Source organism: Sycon ciliatum, chromosome 1, assembly GCF_964019385.1.
Source record: "Sycon ciliatum chromosome 1, ocSycCili1.1, whole genome shotgun sequence".
In the NCBI taxonomy this organism is placed as follows: Eukaryota; Metazoa; Porifera; class Calcarea; order Leucosolenida; family Sycettidae; genus Sycon; species Sycon ciliatum.
In genome coordinates this window covers 79,158,499-79,176,856 of record NC_088643.1, presented here as the reverse complement: position 1 = coordinate 79,176,856, position 18,358 = coordinate 79,158,499, and the positions used below count along the sequence as shown (strand labels likewise).

Here is an 18,358-nt window from a genome sequence, read left to right as displayed (position 1 = left end):
TCCTAGATCCTCACGTTGCAACGTGAGATTTCAACGCCACAGCTACAGTACATGTATACAGCAGGGCCTAGAGCAGGGGGCCAACTCACGGTGAAATGGAAAGCGATTCAATGCGACATGTCGACAGAGCCAGAGGCAGAGGAGGCCATAGTCGACTAGACTAGACTAGAGCCTGGGCCAACTCACGGTGAAAGAAATAGCGATTCAGCGCGCCTACCAGGGAGTCGTATACAGTATACCGGTTTAGAGAACTAACGTGTTACTTTAGTCCCCTGGCACCTAACCTGTAGTACTGTAAATAGTAGTTATGTGGCAATGTTGGCATAATACCCACTACAACTTTTAAAAGTTACAAGTTACTTAAAAAAAGTAGTTAATACTTGTACAAGTACAAGTCAGAAGCTGCAAGTATAATAGTTACATGACTTGTATGAATAGTTACATGACTTGTATGAATTATAGTTTATACATACATGTAACTCATGTAACTCATAAGCAGGCGAGAGCCGCGGTAGCAGGAACATGTAGCAAACTACATTGTGCTTGCAACAATTCCAGTAGGCTAATTACTTGAGAGTAAACGTAACACAAACAACAGGTCAAGTGAAGAACAGGAGCCAAAAAGAAGCGTGAAACGAGTAAGACAAGTATCATCACCTCATCATCAGTTCATGCTTTGAAACTCATGTCTGTCAATGACTGTAGTGTATGGAGAACATGTCAGTGGCATTGATGACTGCCAGGGGTACGGAGCTCCGGAGATCTACATGACTGAGTCTGTACTATGACCACGAGTCAACAATAGTCATTCATTGACAACCATCAAGAATCAGCCGTAAGAACAGTACTTAGTCGTAATGAATCATTACAAGACGAGGTCGAAAGGACACCCTGCTGCCTGCCGCGCACGAGCTAGTACTACATAGGGTAGGAGGATCTCGTCAACCGCACAAGCGACCTCTACACCCCATGGCCACTCCACTCCAGCACAGCAGTCACTGCGGTCTTTTTTAGGCCTTCCGTCCGTAGATCTACTGAGTCTGTGTACATGGTGTAGGCATGGTATTGGTAGGTCGACTACACGGAGTTACCAAGCTCTTCAGTTGTCCAGGACCTGGTGCTGCCACACAGACTATGCATGACACTCAGCCTCTCGGTCGGATTTCTTGTAGTCAGTTCTCGTACTTACAGACCGTTCCCAGTTTCCGGGGACATGTAAATGCTGTCAGTGTCACTTGCCAGAAAGAAAAGCCGCTAAATAAAGTAAAGGAGCTCGAGTGACGCAAATTTCAAGGCAAGCTTACATGTTACACCTGTCAAGCCGAGTTGTTTTCTGCCACCATCTCGACCTACAATACCGTGGCGAGATGACATCCACGAAATAACTTTGCCTTTGGGGGCTTGAATCGCGGATTGCTCCTGCGGTGGGAACGACTCACCCATGCTCACGTACTCGAAACAACCCGATGATGCAAGCGGATATGCAATTCCTGAATGAGATCTAAGTTACGTTTAGTGGTTGCTTTCAAGCATCTGTAGCAATACTGCGACCCTTTTCAGCTTTGGACTGTTCTACTAGTGCACCGTTTCTTTCTGTCGGACTGTGAATGAATTAAACGTTTCCCGAGACTGCAGCAGTGCAGGGCACACGCCTAGCCTGCGTTGATCCTTCAACACCACTGAGGTTACAGCGTGTTAGTTGTACACCTTTCTATCCGGTGGTGGCCGCCGCGAGTCTACCAAGCAAGCTACAGCTTAGCCGTAGCTGCTGCTATGTGCAAATTCTGGCCGTGAGGTGATTTTCCATTTCGAGAAGTTGCTGGAGAAACTGAACAGATTCTTTACATAGGGTCAACATCAGACTTGATTCTTCCCACTCCACTAAGCAGCGTTTTCAAGCATACTGATTCTGAGTTACAGCACCTCCTTGGAGAAGACAGACAATGGGTCAATACAGGATTCCGCAGGTAGCGCTAGAGCCATGGCAGGAGTTGGACACCACCACCGCCACCGCCCCTGCTGCTGTGTCCCTGACTGGAAAAGAAGAGGCGAGGTGTTCAGCACGACCCCAACGTGCCGTGCGTGTGCACGGTGGTGGACACAGTCCAGGCGTGCGTGGATTTGCATTAGGCCTGAAGCGAATGACAAGCCCTGCAATGATCTTCTTCTTGATCGCACTCAGTGTGATGACGGCAATGGAGGCTCATGCACAGTGTACTATACCTACATGTAAGCTTTGATGTGCATAGGCAGAGGGGGGGGGGGGGGGGGGCTCAGGTACATGTAGACCACTGATGCAGCCCCTGAGTGGCGTGTCCAGGGTCTCACCGAGGGGAGGGCCGGGGGGGGGGGGGGGGGGCTCAGGTACATGTAGACCACTGATGCAGCTCAGTGGCGTGTCCAGGGTCTCACCGAGGGGAGGGGGGGGAGGGGGGGCTCAGGTACATGTAGACCACTGATGCAGCTCAGTGGCGTGTCCAGGGTCTCACCGAGGGGAGGGCCGGGGGGGGGGGGAGGGGGGGGGGGGGGCTCCGGTACATGTAGACCACTGATGCAGCTCAGTGGCGTGTCCAGGGTCTCACCGAGGGGAGGGCTGGGGGGGGGGGGGGAGGGGGGCTCAGGTACATGTAGACCACTGATGCAGCTCAGTGGCGTGTCCAGGGTCTCACCGAGGGGAGGGCCGGGGGGGGGAGGGGGGGGGGGTCAGGTACATGTAGACCACTGATGCAGCTCAGTGGCGTGTCCAGGCCAGGGTCTCACCGAGGGGGGGGGGGGTGTCACGCCCTGGGCTCAATTGTTTTGTGTACGTCTATCTTTTGAGCTGGTATTGTGGTAAGCTATAAAGAGTCGTAAAATACCGGTATTTTACGACTCCCTGATACAAAGCGTGGCCGTAGAAGCACCACTGGTATGGCTGGTATGGTCATGGCTGTACCAATTAAAATTGTTCAATAGATTTGCATGGTAGGATGCAAATATATTGCATGATAGGATGTCCAAAGCTGACTTTCCGTGCTGCATACAACCTATGCTTTCCATCATTTTCTTCGTACAAATAAGTATGTGCATGCATTGCGGGGGAAAACTGACGCCAGCAGATGCCATGCTGCTGGGTTTGATAATGGTTTGCAACAATCATTTGGGAGGTGGGTGATACATCAGAGCGGCAGTCGCTCAACAGTAGTCCTCTTCCTCCTCCACCTTTAGTTCAGTATTGATTTAGTGATTAATTGTGCCATCAAACTGTAGTATTTGAGTGTCTGTGCGTGTGTTTGATATTGTCACTAAAGGTCACATCCTGCAAGTCCGCGATGGTGAATCTCAGCAGCCATGTTCTGCAGCATGCCAATGCCACGGTGCTAACAGCATATGTGAGTACGGAGAAGCTGAGGCAGCCATGAGCGCAGCATTGGAGAGTACCGAGACGACAGGGTGTCCGGCAGAAGTTCACGTTTGTCCTGGTGTTCATGCCGTCTCCAGCGAGATAGAGCTTGTGTTCCGCAGCGCCAGCTCTCGCATTAGCCTCATCGGTGTGAATAGTGGTGCAACGCTGATGGCGGTGAACGCTACACGCATTCTCCACATCAACGCCTCCAGTGCGAGCAACTCTTCCCACATGCACATGTCAGGTCTCACGCTATCACACGGCGACGTGAGAGTAGATGATATGAATGCCCCGGTGACCAGTAACAACGCAGAGCCGAGTGGCAACGCCACCATTGGTGGTGGGTGCATGGCGTTGTCAGGACATGTACACGTTGAGGTTCAGAACACAACGTTCACTGATTGCTCTGTGACGGTGAACAGTGTCGATATTGCGCAGTCCGGTGGCGGGGCCGTCTATATCAGTGGACCTGTGCAGGCTGTGTTCACTGCCTGTCGCTTTCAGAACAACCGCCTGTATTCGAAAGTCATCAACGCGGCTAAGCGTGCCTATCTTAACAGCATCGCGCACGTCCCAGGCAGTGCACTGCATGCGTTTGGTAATGACATCCGGCAGCACCTGCTAGTCCACGACTGTGTATTTGAGCATAACACAGTGCTGATCTCCAACACCAGCTGCAGGGCTGTCTACCAACGGCACGCCGGGGATATCTCGATCGCCGACAAAACATTCGTAATGGCCGCTGCCTTGGCACTGACTGGTAGATCTAAGGTGTTCATCACGGGATCCACTCGATTCAGTAATAACAATGCCGCCATGTGTCCGGTAAGTCACAGTTTCTTCATTTTTAAAAAGCTGTTAACACAGGTACTACATTGTAGTAATGTACGCTATGCCCGAAGCTGTGGCGGTGTGTGAAGAGACTGATCCGTACATTGGTAGTGTTTGTGCTGGAGTGGAAGAGAAAGCACATCCATATGCACTGTTTTAAGAAGTCGACCACACGAATGACGACAACTTGCGAATAGCAACATATTTCTCACGCCCGATCAAGGGCTGTTACTCGGAAGGTTGCCTGTAGCTTGAGTTTATATCTCTACTAGCAGCCACACCCTGATGCACTGAGCATTCACGCATCCTCCAGACCAGGCACATGAGCCTATCCCAGGGAATCCCACACCCGGTACATGTGCATGACTATAATTCCTGGCGTACAGTAGCCACTACACCGCCGTTCCCAGTATCGTTGACCCCCCCCCCCACCCCACCCCACGCTACGTCGCTTCCCAGCTGGTTTTCGGCAGGGACAAGAATCAGATCCAGGCCATCACGTACAAGCACACGGGAGATAAGACTTGCCGTGCTGAATCCAGTGTGCAGTCCGCGCATCCAAAGCAGGAACACCAGCACTGGCGGCATGCATGCATCGCAGGACAGAGCACAGCATGTTCTCTCTGCGCCACTCCGCTGAAGAGCCCTTGCTGGGCAAAACAGCTGCTGTCCGCACGGACGTGAGTTATTATCACGTGTGTGTGTGTGTGTATGTGTGTGTTTGCGTGTCCGTATGTGTGTGTGTGTGTGTATGTGTATGTGTATGTTTGCATGTCTGTGTGTGTGTGTGTGTGTGTGTGTGTGTGTGTGTGTGTGTGTGTGTGTGCGTGTGTGTGTGCGTGTGTGTGTGTGTGTGTATGTGTGTGTGTGTGTGTGTGTGTGTGTGTGTGTGTGTGTGTGTGTGTGTGTGTGTGTGTGTGTGTGTGTGTGTGTGTGTGTGTGTGTGTGTGTGTGTGCATGCATGTGTGTATGTGTGCACATTTGCCGAATGCAGCCAGAGGCATGGCCACTGGATATCAGCATAAACAATCTAAATGATGATCCGTCTTTGGACAATTTCGGTGTTACTGCGCTGCAAGTGTGCATCTCCAATGACACCCTGATTGCCAACATTGCCGTGGTGGAGGGAAAGCTATGGCTCCACTCAGATCAATGCAGTTCAGCTGCCGCGGCGACCCTGTCTGGTCGTACCACACAGCCAACTAGCGTGGCACCCGCAGCGACGAGTCCTCCACATGCCACACGTCAATCCAACCTCACCACCCTGTTCATGCTCGGACGACTGGCTTCCATGAAAGTGCCAGGCGGTTAGTGTGTGCTCAGTGCGGCTTGTGTGCTCAGTGCGGCATGTGTGCTCAGTGCGGCTTGTGTGCTCAGTGCGGCATGTGTGCTCAGTGCGGCTTGTGTGCTCAGTGCGGCATGTGTGCTCAGTGCGGCATGTGTGCTCAGTGCGGCATGTGTGCTCAGTGTGTGCTCAGTGTGTGCTCAGTGCGGCATGTGTGCATTGTGATGATAGCAATCAGTCCAGCGCGCTGTCATGTCATGTCATGGTGCATGTGATATTACTGTGTTCCAGTTTGAACTTGACACAGTGACATAGCCTGCGTGTGATGCTCTGCTCGCTGAACTTGTGTGCGGATCTTTCCTGTTCGTATCCTACCCTTGACAATCATTGCAGAATATAAGATGGGATATAGGATGGGACCAGTTGTACAGCAGGCAGGCATGGTGTGTATAGCGCATAACAGTTGTACAGCAGGCAGGCATGGTGTGTATAGCGCATAACAGTTGTACAGCAGGCAGGCATGGTGTGTATAGCGCATAACCGGCTACAAGTACGTAAGTTACTTTAAACAGCTCAATAGTCTCATACTCATAACTTTAAACTCATAACTTTGCCAGAGCGGAAAGATTGCCATTACACTGTGCCTACAGTGCTGTAGTCCCTGATTGGGAGATCTCTGCGGCATGCGAGCAGTTACAAAGTGAGTTAAACTACTTGTCTGTTAGTGATTAGCGTTGTCACTATGAACCTACAGCGCAGGCTGAGTAGTGCACCGGTCTGCACAGTAGCTGTACCGCAGCCGGCTGCAGTGCACCACTGAGACCAGTTCTCAGGTGCTGACACTTGCCGTAAACGGGGCAGGTCACGGTGCTATGCATGCAAGTTGTCCTGTTTAAGCACCGATTTCTCCGGCACATTCTGCTGTTCTCTGCTGGTTTATGTTGGTTATACCCAGAGCTACACATAAGTCGCCTCTTTATCTGGCTGGGCGGTGAGTTGGGGCTAAGTAAGGTACTGTCCGTCAATGGCTTCACGCTGGCTCTGTCTAACCAGCCCAATATCAACAGCCTAGTGGATGCAGATGGCCGTGCCGCGGGGTTAAGTGCCGGCACGGTCCAGCTCATCACGGACGGTTCTGTAATACTGGGCGGCACCTTCCTTGTTGTCACGCACACGCTGAATGTTGTCAACTACATGTGTGCTGACCTGACGATCACCACACAGTTCCAAGTGATTGGGATCTTCTACCTGACCATGATCAACATGGGACATATCTTTGCTCAGGTATGACTGGCGGCTCGCCAACATCTTTGGAATGGACTTCATTCTCTCATAACTCTTTGTGGCCAGACGTATTCTCCCAGTCATTGCTTTGCTGTAGGAAACTTTGGGGAAGAGACAACTTTAATGGGGAAGTGCATCGATTTTTCAAGTAGGGCTCAGATGAAAGACAATTTGATATCGGTTCGAATGGCATATCTCTCGTTGGTGAGTCGTTGCACAGCACTTCTTTCACATCGTGAATACAATAAGACAATTGAAAATGACCAAATTCTGCAGTGATCAACTTTCTCTCTGGCGGAGCTAAGCCGATCGTACGTCATCACTGCGCTGGTCGCTATGGCAACATATATCATACAATTATAAAACAGAGGCGTTTCAGGCTGTCCAAGAGAGTGCTCAATACCGAGAGGTAGAGCTGGTTCAAACAATAGGAGGACAGAGAAAGTGTTTTTACTCCGAGTTTCACGCACTAAGCGATCATCAGAAAACAGTAATGAGAAATCTGGATCAGTATTGGTTTATATACTCACAAAGCAAAGTGTTAATAGCAGCAGCATGGCGCAAATCTAAAAGTTGTGGATGGCAGCAGTGCAAAGCGTGAATGACTGCATCATGAGGCAAATCTAAAAGTAAAAGTGTGAATGACAGCAGTGGTGAAAGGTGACAACCACTGGAGCCGGTTGTCTCTTACTTAATTAGGTGATGGCTGTGGATGGTTTGAAGTTCCGAAGGCAATACTTGTTCTCGTGGCGACACATTGACACAAGCTCACTCCTTTTGTTGAGAGAGAGGTGCTTGGGTGCTTGCGCGATTGCCAATTTTTCCGCCAGGCACAGGTTGCACCTTTTGCTTTTGTTGCTGTAGGCCGCTGCTCTGCGGTGTACTGCCCATTGAATGCTGCATGCCTTCCCTTCATCCTTCTTGGCCCAGACGTACTGCGATAGGCGGGTGTCCTTCTCGTGTTGTCTATGGCGGAATGAGGATTGGTGGTTATAGTAGCATTGTTTGAATGTTGTTGCTGTTAATTCAGTATACTCCTTCTTCTCCATACCTGCGGTGACTCTTGCCTTATACACGATGCTCTCCATTAGACACGCTCCGTCCAGTGGACATGAGTCTTTCGCCCGACAGTTACAAGCATGCAGAATATGGCCACTATCATCAAACAACACAATAACACGATTCTACGACCAAAGAAACAAGCTAACGGAGGTGACAACGACACGAGGACTTGAAACTGTCGGGCGAAAGACTCATGTCCACTGGACGGAGCGTGTCTAATGGAGAGCATCGCGTATAAGGCAAGAGTCACCGCAGGTATGGAAAAGAAGGAGTATACTGAATTAACAGCAACAACATTCAAACAATGCTACTTTAACCACCAATCCTCATTCCGCCATAGACAACACGAGAAGGACACCCGCCTATCGCAGTACGTCTGGGCCAAGAAGGATGAAGGGAACGCATGCAGCATTCAATGGGCGGTACACCGCAGAGCAGCGGCCTACAGCAACAAAAGCAAAAGGTGCAACCTGTGCCTGGTGGAAAAATTGGCAAACGCGCAAGCACCCAAGCACCTCTCTCTCAACAAAAGGAGTGAGCTTGTGTCAAAGTGTCGCCACGAGAAAAAGTATTACCTTCGAAACTCCAAACCATCCACAGCCATCACCTAATTAAGTAAGAGACAACCGGCTCCAGTGGTTGTTACCTTTCACCACTGCTGTCATTCACACTTTTACTATTAGATTTGCCTCATGATGCAGTCATTCACGCTTTGCACTGCCGCCATCCACAACTTTTAGATTTGCGCCATGCTGCTGCTATTTACACTTTGCTTTGTGAGTATATAAACCAATACTGATCCAGATTTCTCATTGCTGTTTTCTGATGATCGCTTAGTGCGTGAAACTCGGAGTAAAAACACTTTCTCTGTCCTCCTATTGTTTTATATCATACAATTGGCGAGTTTGGCGTATTGTATGCAAGGAAGAGACATGGTGGATAGCTGATAGGTGGAATTCTCTGCCTGTCTCGTGTCGTCAGGTTGAGCATCTATCCGTTTTTGTTTCGCTCTGTAAAGAGCACTGGCTTAGGGTTCCCTGTAACAAGACGGCAATGTCTGTAGGGCCTTCCCTATCAAAATAATAAATTCTACTACTACTACTACTACTATATGCCATTCGAACCGATATCAAAATTTTCTTTCATGAGAACCCTGCTTGAAAAATCGATGCACTTCCACTGGATATGTCTGCAAGCCCCTATTTGTGTGAAAGTCCCTATTTTGTGCATGACCCCCCTATTTGTGTGAAAGCCCCTATTTGTGTGAAAGCCCCTATTTGTGTGAAAGCCCCTATTTGTGTGAAAGCCCCTATTTGTGTGAAAGCCTCTATTTGTCTGTAAAGCGGGATTCACAGAAGCTTTTTTGCGATGCGACAGCCGCGAAACCGGGAAATCCCCAAATCGCAACCATCGCGGACCCCACGCAACTGCCGCAACAGGGCCATCGCGGAAGTTGAGCTTGGCTCAACTTTTGCGATGTGACAAGCAATTTGGCGTACGATGTTGGCCTTTTCTACAGCAAAGTTGTACAAAGGTTCAAGAGTTGCCTATAAATTTGTACAAGTTGTACCAAACCGCACGAATACCATGGTGACATACCCACCTGCATTGAACTTCGTGCCAAATCAGCAAGGCGTTGTCGCATCACTGACTTCTGTGAATGGTATTTCGCGAGTTCGCATCACACGCGTCCGTCGCAGATCACGTCGCATCGCGTGTCGCATTGCAAAAAAGCTTCTGTGAATCCCGCTTAAGTCCCTATTTGTGTACAAGTCCCTATTTTGTCTGCAAGTCCCTATTTGTGTACAAATCCCTATTTGTGTACAAGTCCCTATTTGTCTGCAAGTCCTTATTTGTGTACAAGTTCCTATTTGTGTACAAGTCCCTATTTGTGGACAAGTCCCTATTTGTGTACAAGTCCCTATTTGTGTACAAGTCCCTATTTGTGTACAAGTCCCTAATTGCTACAGCACTGCCGGGCGCCGAAGAACGGAGCGCCAAAGAACGGAGCACCGGAAAACAACCAGGCTAGAATTTCATCAAGCACTGCATACCAATATATACACGGTGACTCAACTGCGCATAGACTACAATAGATGAAATAAGAACGGTCTGGGCTAGGAGGCTGACCCCTTGGTTCTTCGGCGACCGACAGTACTGTATGTGTGAAGAGTATCCCGGCATTCCCGGCATTCCCGGCATTCCCGGCATTCCCGGCATTCCCGGCATTCCCGGCATTCCCGGCATTCCCGGCATTCCCGGCATTCCCGGCATTCCCGGCATTCCCGGCATTCCCGGCATTCCCGGCATTCCCGGCATTCCCGGCATTCCCGGCATTCCCGGCATTCCCGGCATTCCCGGCATTCCCGGCATTCCCGGCATTCCCGGCATTCCCGGCAAGGGCGTCGGACACGCTACGGTCACTACGGTATTGACCGTAGTAGCACTGTTTGCCCCGGATACCCTGTGAATCAATCAAATACACTGATCTGGGCTCTAAATTTCCAAAAATGTCGGCTCAGCAACCCCTCCCCCACGGGTAAATTGTACTTCAGATGGCTGACCGTACCACACTAAAATACCTTCCAACGTCCCTGTAATATCACTTGAGTTTTATATGTGAAGTGACATCAGACGCATCAGTAAGCCACTCCATACCAATCATAGTAGTAACATTTACAATATCATTAGCTAACCTCTATTAACCTCTATTAGCTAACCTCTTTTTGATAGAGGAATGGGACACATTGGAGATGCGTTGGAGCAAGGTACCAAGTCATTGAATGTCTGAATGGTCTATCAGTTTGGTGTCTAGTTGTTGCACTTCCTGACCAGGCGCGTGCGCCGGTGCCCTTCAAGGGTGGGGGCGTCCCCCGGGAAAATTTTCAAAAAATGAAGCAAAATCCTGCATTTTGAGTGAAAAAAAGGGGGGTTCCGGGCATCCAGGAACCCATACGGGGCACGCGCCTGCTGGCTGCATTTGTTCTAGTTGCAGTGCTAGACATAATGCATGATACCTTGTATCCATGTGTCCCTTTCCTCGTTACCTCAATTGATAGATTGTTCATGTTGGTGTGCGTGCTTGCCAGACCGAGTAGCAGCCTGTGCATGTACTGGCCTCAAGACAGGGGGAGACAGGGGGAGACAGAACTACCGTATGATGTACATGTACTCCCATTGCTTTCTGGCCATCAAATCTGCATCATCAACAGACGATCTACCACATGACCACCCCCCCCCCCCCCCTCTTCTCCTCCCACACGTGCACATGCAAAGGCACTAAGGTACGCTCTTGCCTTGGAGGACAAAGCTCTCCATGGCAAACCAGAAGCTGCAGGGGTCCGATAATTGATGGCATGGAGTCACGGCTGGGAGCCTCCCGGGGTACCCCGCTAGCACACATAGCCAGTAACTATGCACGCTGCTATACATGCTTATGTCTATGTGTTACTTGCAAATTTTTTGTTGTAATCATGCTCTTCAGGGGACATTTCCTTTGCTAGAATCATTCGTTCAAAAGGAGAATGGATACCTGGAGTTTCAGAATGATCACCGCCACAATAGCTCAACGGGCAATGCATTCTCGCGGCTGAGCAAGCTGACTCTTCAAGGCCACTTGGGAGTAACGTTTGGCGACACCCAGTGTGAGAGGTGCTCACTGCTGGAGTTCTACGTTCGGCTGCTCAACCAGAACAGGGCAAACCCGGTAGGTACTACCTGGCACTGTGCCCTTTTCACCATGGTGGTGTACAAGTGCACCATTCCATTGCATTGAGTCACGTTGTGTGAAGTGATTACATCCAGAGCACATTGCAACGGTCACGGCAATACAACATCACAAATTCATAGCTGCAGGCTACTAGAAGCGAATTCACTCAGCGTGACACTTCACGGTGCCTAGTCATCTCTGTCCATCTTGGTCCTTCATAAATCAACATGCAGCTTAGTTCTAGTCATTACATGCCACTATAATTACAGGGGTGTCGGAACCGGTGCGGCAGCTCCGGCCAAAACCGCACCAATAATTTCATCTTGTGACTTTTGAAGCAATGAAATATGGGCTATTTGGGCCCAGTTTCCCTAAAAAAATTCCCGGGGGAAATCCCCGGACCCCCACCTACTCATGCGGCCGCACCAATGTCGAATACCTTCCGACACCGCTGAACTATCTTGTCCTGGACTGTAAGGTGAGCGAGCGAGGACATATCCGTGGCAAAGGTAGAGATCACTCGGATACTGCTCACAAACACCGGCGCAGCTCTCCCCTTTCCTCCCCCAAGGATGTGCATCTTACGTGAGATGTGCTTCTTCGAAATGGATATTTCTTGATTTCATGAATGGACATGATTTCGCCACCGCTGGTCCACTGGCTCAAGGCCAAGCTGTGGGTTTCACTTCCCACTCAGATACATACCTTTCTTCCGATCTGATGTGCCCAATCTGCACCTGGATAATTCAATTCCAAGTCTTTCTGTAGCTCAGCAAGGTGTTTTAACATTAGGAATTATGTCCTTCTTCCCAGTCGTTGAAGCATATGGATAACAGTACTTGGGGTTCTTTGTCCTTCTCTCTCTCGTCCTCTTTCCTCCACTTTCCTTTTCACTCCTTCTCTCTCCTCCACTTTCCTTCTCTCTCCTTCTCTCTCCTTCTCTTTCCTCCTCTCTCTCTTTCTTTCTCTCTCTCCTTTTCTCTTTCTCACTCCTTCTCATTCCTTCTGTGTCCTTCTCCGGTCTACTGTTCTCCCTCCTTCTCTCTTGCCTTCTCCTTCCTGCTCCCCTTCATCTCTCCTTCTCTTTCCTTGTCTTTCTTTTCCTCTAGCGTCTGCATACAACCTTACTCTTCCCTCTTCCTCTGTGTCGGCTGTGGTTCATTCATCATTGATTTCATATCATAGCTAACAAGTGTACGCTGTGTGTGTGTGTGTGTGTGTGTGTGTGTGTGTGTGTGTGTGCGTGTGCGTGTGTGTGTGTGTGTGTATGTACTTGTGTGCATGTGTACGTACACGCATGGGTGTTCCTGCCAGATTCAATTTATTAAGTCGCCAGTGAAACCAGATATTGATGGATTGCAAAGCTTGGATCCACGCTTGTCATTGAATTTTTCAACAGATCGTTACGTTGCAGAGGGTGAGACCAAGCCAGTCTCCCCACCACTGTACATACTGGATGTGCGTGTCCTAGGTAAGTTAGCGACTCCGTACAAGACACGACGTATGCCAGTCGGGGTATTTTGTGTTAATCCCGATTCACCTTGGGTGTGATTGTGCCGAGTGGACCATGAACCCACGGTGTGTTAATCTATCCAACACTAGTAAGACGTGTGCCAGCATTGAATGCGGCAACATATGTTTCGAATACATGTACAACTCGTGTATATCCTTTCAAGTCTACTGATCCCTGATTGATTTGATTACACCTCACCCTTGAGAAAGAACGCAATGAAATACGTTCTGCCTGTATCAGTTTAAACTGACTTTGGGGAAAATTCTATGCTGCTGTGGATGTGGATGGCTCTCTACATTTGCCCTATCAGTGGTTTTCTTCTTCTGGCCTGCAGGGATAGCTTGCTCGCTGCTGACAACATGTGGGTGCAAAGTCTGCCGCACGCTACATGGCTGTGCTTGGTTTACAAACAGCACCCCCGGAGATCATGATTTTGATTGCAGCACCCAGGAGGACCGGGCCAATGAAGTAAATTTTCCAACAGGAGGAGTGTGCGGTGACTCGACCATTCCTCAGCGGCCAGTGACTGGCTCCAAGCACTCTCTTCATGAGGTCTTGAGTGCAGTGTACAAGTCGAAAAGCGTGAGAACATGCTGCCTGAATGATTGTAACGGCTTCACAGACTCGTGCGGTTCAGACCTAGTATGTCACTGTGTCTGGTACAGGGCTGGTAACTACTGTGAAAGCTGTAAGTGAACCGACTTGTGCTTAGTATTGTGTGATACATGTATCTGTGTGGAAGGCAACACTTACAGTGCAGACAGTATTGTGTGATACATGTACAGTCAACTTCGCTTATAACCACACTCGGCGGCGGGGCATCAAAAAGGTGTCCTTATTCGCGATGCCGAGTGTCGTTATACCCGAAGTCTCATTATATGTATTACAGTGGGATGGGACTTTGCTCTGGGCATGGAAATTCTGTCGTTATTCGCGAATTGTCGTTATACCCGCAGTCGCTATTAGCGAAGTTGACTGTATGTGTGTGGAAGGCAACAGTGCAGACAGCGACTACTACAGGTAGAAGTTACTGCAGTAGTTATCGTAGTACATAATACAGTTGCGCTCGGTGCAATCCGGACCAGCGGAGTGCATACATGTATTGTGTGGCGCCTTCAACTTGCACGGCCGTTGACGCCCTGGAAGTGGCGCGAATGCGGCTGGACGTACACAGTCATGTACAACGATGTAATGGGAACTGGTCCTGGGAGCCAGCTTTGCACTTTGGGTCAGAATTCAGTGAGCGCAACTGAAGGCACTGTCTGTAGTAATACTATGGAGAACTGATCACCTTGCACAACTATACAGATGGATTGATTCCAAAACCGCTTTGGCAACTCTTCTTTAATTGATCTGCCATGCATCGTATCGTGAACAGAATGGAGTACTGTCATGGCTTTTCTTAAAATTGGAAACCTCTGCTAGAAAAATACTACACGACCGAGACCTGTGGTGCTGCATAACAGTTACTACTTGATTTACTTCAGTCCTGCCGGAGGGACGGATGTGCTTGATAGAATGTACCGAAGTGCTTTCACCCAAAGCACTGATGAGCTTGGAACTGGTAACTTTCTATGGACGACTTCGGCCTGGGGTAGGAGCCCGAGCCGGGTGTTAAAATCAGGTCATGCGGATGTCACCATTAATAATGTGACACTGCCATCACAATATCCATGTGGTGTTTTTTTGTTACTACAGATTCTGACAATGTGTGGTACGCGGTGGGCTTCGGTGTCCTCGGCATACTGGCTCTTGCCTTGATACTCATCATCTCATTACGCCACTACCAGGGCAAGAAAAGAACCATGGCCAGTGTGTCCAAGTGGCAGACTGAAATGTGCACCCAGTGGATGCTTGACGCACAGCAGCTTATCAATGATGGCCAGGCGTTCCCTTCGGCCTTCCTGATCGACTTCCAAGAACTCCAGATCCTCGATAAGTGAGCAAGAATTGAGTGCTAATACCCGTGCTGCATGATGGCGCCATGATGCATGTTGTGTGTGCACTGTGCAGGAAAGTTGAACTAGTGTCACCAGGGACGTCGGAAGGTATTTTAGTGTGGTACGGTCTGCCCGATTTGAAGGACAATTTACAATTTACAATTTACTCGTGTGGGAGGGGTGGCTGAGCGGAACATTTTGGAAATTTAGATCCCAGATCAGTGTGTTTTATTGATTCACGGGGTACCTGGGGCAAAAAGTGGCATGGTCAATACCGTAGTGACCGTACCGTGTCCGACGCCCCTGGTCACTTGTACATGTGAATACAGTGTAGCTGGCGCCATTCACACTTATCCGCCAGATGAGTGTGCCGTGGTCTAGGCAATATAGGGATCCACGAATAGAGGCTAGCATATGTTTGGTGCCATAAGCTGGTGCAATTGTCATGTATTTGTTAGCTTTACCAGGCATGCTAGTAACTGCGTACACTCAGTGCACTAGTCACGCTGTATGAAGCCCATAGTGACCAATGGTGTCTTGCAGTGAGTCGACTTCTTCCAATTGCCAACCAGTGAATGTGTATTTCTCCATTTCAGAATCGGAGACGGTGGCTTTGGGGAGGTTTATGCTGGCAAGCTACGCGAGGTCACAGATGTTGCTGTTAAGCGGATCCTAGACTTTACAATGCAGGATACAGAAGACCTGGAAAGGTTTCGAAGTGAAGCGTCTTTGATGTGGTCAGTAGTCCTCTGAGTATGTGTGTTTCCGATTGATACGTACATCACAGTGTACTTGTTCACATCACAGTGTACTGTAAAACATGTAATTTTCGGTGTGACTTAAATTACGGTGATTTCGGTAGAGAAACCAGGCACCAAAATTTAAATTACACCTAAAAGGCACTAGAGTATGCACTGTATGTGAAGGGAATGCTGGTCACCTAATTCTACATTACACCTGAAACCTAGCAGGTCGGCCCTGGCACTGAAATTGTAATGCACCTAAAATTACATGTTTTACAGTACTTGTCTATTTACTGACGCACAATAAAACCGTGGGCAAGGGCTGGTAGATGTATTCGTTGAAGCTGGCATGTACTGGCGTGTGTTGGCATGTACTGGCATGTGTTGCACATGTCATGCAAAGTCACAGCATAGCATAGCTGTCGGATCAGTTTAGAAATTCAGTGGTCCTGCCACCATCACCACTGCCTCTCGGGAAGGTTGGACTTTAGTTAGACACTGTGTCCTAGCTCTGGATCTAACAAGTCTTCTCAAAACCACAAGAGCCTGCATCACCAGTGCCTACGGGTCCTGTCACAATCACCAGTACCTAAGGACCATGCCACCATCACCACTGCCTAAAGACCCTGTCCTATGTCAAATGATTTGCCAGAACACTTCCTGGCTAACATACGCATCACTTTCAGTCAAGGCAGTGGATATCTTCACGGTTGTCTTTGATGGCCTGCTTCTATGTATGGCCTCGCTTTGCTTGTTGATGTGCTGCTCAAACCATGGTGAGCTTGGCAGAAACCGAACAGTTGGCTACAGGTGTCTCCAGGATACTCATTGCCACCCTGGCCGACCGAGAGCATAGCATGGGCCGATCCGAAATCAAACAAAGTGCTATGCTACAAGACAGCAATTAACGCTATTTTTGGGAACAGTCAACGAAGAGCAAATCAGAATGGACCAAGCAAAAAAATTAGAAATGTTGCATTCTGCACGGGTCACGGGATCCCTGTGAACAGAGCAAAACATTCTTGCACATCGCACCCTAACTAAAACATCAGTTTCCAATTGTGTCTGAGGTCTGCTTGTGTTTGTCTTTGTCCTTGTTCTCATACTACTGGAGTACAGTAGTCTTCACCATCCCAATATAGTGCAACTAATGGGCATTGCCGTCGATGACCAAAACATCCACATCATCATGGAATACATGGCAAAGGGCTCTGTTAAAAGTCTACTTGAAGACCCTGATTTCAAGTTTGACTGGAAACTTCGGATCAATATGGTAAGTTGACATAGGCTTAGTATAGGCCTATTGCGCCAACAGCAGGGACTGGATTTGAAGACTCCGCTGCAGCTGGATTTATGGCTGAAGAACATGGTGGTAAAGCAGAGGCTGTTTCCGAAACGACTTAGCCAAACTACTATAGTATCATGATAGCTTGCATGCCGTCCTACCAGTAGGACCCTAGAAATCGCGCTGCAAAAGTGCTTTCGGTCGAGAATGTTTTTGAAACAATTGTTGAGATACATGTAGGTCTTTGTAGGGCAAAGTAATGGTGCAAAATGCAAGCCTATGTCCAGTGCATTGCATACATGCAATTTTATCAGTTGTCAAAATGGCCACACGTGTTCCTGTCGCAGCACTATTAACTCTGTCCAAAGTGAATTTTGACCATGGCACATCGATCGTGGTGAGGACCTAATGTCTTTCTTAGCCTTCCATGGCAGTGGAATGCAAAATACCATACTCCATTTCCATGGTTACCATGGACTGTTGCCATGGAATTTCGTAATATGCCTTGTCTGATCACGTCTAAAATTTGTGGACTCCTTCATTAGCCCCTTAGCTACAGTTTAGGGTCAAATTTTAGGTCAATGTTAGAACAGAGGCCGTGCAGCATGTCTGTGTATGGTGGTCCTACCGGTAGGACCGAGATCTATGCAAGCTATTATCAAGAGTACATAACCCCCCCCCAGAGTGTGCAACGCCTGATTCAGCTCTGCATAGGGTCGTGGTCGAGCGTATACTAGTCGGATCTTCTGATATCATGTGTACACTCCACACCAGCGCAAGGCCGGTCTCGAGGCAGGGCACCGTTATTTTTGATCCGAGAGTCCTCGCGACTCCCCAGGTACTGCTGTATCCTCTCCCCTCTCCCTCGTGGTCCCTGATCTCACTCCTCTCACTCATGTACTCTCTCTCCCTCTCTCTCTCTCTTTCTCTCTCTCTCTCTCTCTCTCTCTCTCCTCCCTCTCTCTCTCTCTCCCTCCCCCCCTCTCTCTCTCTCTCCCTCCCCCCCCTCTCTCTCTCTGTCCTCTCTCTCTCTCTCTCTCTCTCTCTCTCTCTCTCTCTCTCTCTCTCTCTCTCTCTCTCTCTCTCTCTCTCTCTCTCTCCCTCTCTCCCTCTCTCTCTCTCTCTCTCTCTCTCTCTCTCTCTCTCTCTCTCTCTCTCCTCTCTCTCTCTCTCTCTCTCCTCTCCTCTCTCTCTCTCTCGCCTCCCTCTCTTTCTCTCCTCTCTCTCTCCTCTCTCTCGCTCTCCCTCTCTCTCTCTCTCTCTTCTCTCTTCTTCTCTCTCTCCTTCTCTCTCCCTCCTCTCTCTCTCTCTCTCTCCTCTT

At 49.1% G+C, this 18,358-nt stretch overlaps 1 protein-coding gene across 1 annotated transcript; it reads left to right on the top strand.

The window, feature by feature from the left end:
• Positions 1-1,296: 1,296 nt before the first annotated feature.
• On the top strand, positions 1,297-17,025 carry LOC135805687 (uncharacterized; the record flags this gene model as incomplete). The annotated part of the gene is given in 10 exon segments (XM_065319772.1): positions 1,297-2,229; positions 3,291-4,210; positions 5,211-5,523; positions 6,457-6,785; positions 11,332-11,553; positions 12,871-13,027; positions 13,404-13,757; positions 14,768-15,008; positions 15,606-15,746; positions 16,872-17,025. Coding segments are annotated over 10 exon segments (3,117 nt in total), but the record flags the coding sequence as incomplete, so codon positions are not given.
• Positions 17,026-18,358: the final 1,333 nt, after the last annotated feature.